Source organism: Octopus bimaculoides, chromosome 11 (assembly GCF_001194135.2).
Source record: "Octopus bimaculoides isolate UCB-OBI-ISO-001 chromosome 11, ASM119413v2, whole genome shotgun sequence".
NCBI lineage: Eukaryota > Metazoa > Mollusca > Cephalopoda > Octopoda > Octopodidae > Octopus > Octopus bimaculoides.
The window spans coordinates 22,267,701-22,268,984 of NC_068991.1; the positions used below are offsets into that span (position 1 = coordinate 22,267,701).

General features: G+C 34.5%; 1 protein-coding gene across 2 annotated transcripts in view; it reads right to left on the reverse strand.

Moving 5' to 3' along the window:
• Positions 1-1,284, reverse strand: part of LOC106879402 (zinc finger protein 341) — a 20,453-nt gene that overhangs the window by 3,459 nt on the left and 15,710 nt on the right. For both annotated transcript variants that reach the window (XM_014928946.2, XM_014928945.2), the window contains one exon: positions 259-397. In XM_014928946.2, the coding sequence (XP_014784432.1) occupies positions 259-397 (139 nt within the window). The remainder of the gene's footprint in view (positions 1-258; positions 398-1,284) is intronic.

Below are 1,284 nucleotides of genomic sequence, written 5' to 3' on the forward strand. Positions count from 1 at the left end.
GAGAACTACGTTAAGGGTACACGTGTCTGTGGAGTGCTCAGCCACTTGCACGTTAATTTCACGAGCAGGCTGTTCTGTTGATCAGATCAACTGGAACCCTCGACGTCGTAAGCGATGGAGTGCCAACAAAACAATCTGTGACTAGACAAAACAATAGCAATAACAGCCTTTCACTCGTTTGCACAGTTGCTCTTCACAAAGCTCTTCAGTAATGCAGTTTACAACATATATATATATCTGTAATAGATGCCATAGTACCAGGAGGTGGTGGTGGTGGTGGTAGTGGTGGTAGTGGTTGCAGTGGTGGTGTTGAAAAGGGTGGCTGTGGAAGCATGTTTACAGAAGCTTCAGTGCAAAGTAGTTCACCGTTGCTACTAACTGGCTGTCGTTGTGGCAACTGCAAAAAAAATAATTAAGTAAGATAAATAGAAAAAAGGATTTTGAATATTTTAAACAAGAAGACTACAGACAACATAATTTTTAACACAGACACAAAAACCTCAGATATTTCAACAAGAGAAATGAGATAAAGTGTATTGATGTCTTTCTCAAAAGAACTCAAAGTGACAAGAGAAGTGAAATAAATTGCAACCAGGAAAGAAAACCACATGAGAGACTCAATTCACCGATTGCTTAATTCTTGCTCTATATTGGATCTCACTGTACTAATTATACACGATGTGATGGCTTACATACTAATTGGTTTAATACTATGTTCTGATTCTTTTATCCTTTTGCTGGTTTGTCATAGAACTGTGACTATGCTAGAGGGCTGCCTTCAAGGTTTCTGCCAATTATATCAACCCCAGCATTTCATCTAGTACTTATTTTATTGATCCCATAAGAAATGAAAGATGAAGTTTCCCATGGAATAAAGGGATGTAAATCAAACGAAGCTAACAACTTAAAGGCTTTTCTTTTTCTTTTTTGAAGAACTGGAAAATACCTGATTAATTTGTTGATAATTTTCCAGCCTAATAATTTTAGGTCTAAGGGGGATAACTCTTTTAACTTTTTTACTTTCCACGTTTTAGTTTTTGTTTTCATTATCTATTTTTCATTTTCCATTTTTCATTTTCCTTTTTTTTAACCTTCCACATTTTCTATATGCTGCCTTCTCAACTTTTTCATATTTCTTCTCTTATTTAATTTTTTTAGTTCAGTATGATATGTGGCTTGTGCCTGTATGTTTCAGATATTTCTTAACATATGAAACTATTAGTAGCACTTAAAAAATATGTATTATGTCCTTTAAATAAATTATGTATGTATGTATGTATGTAT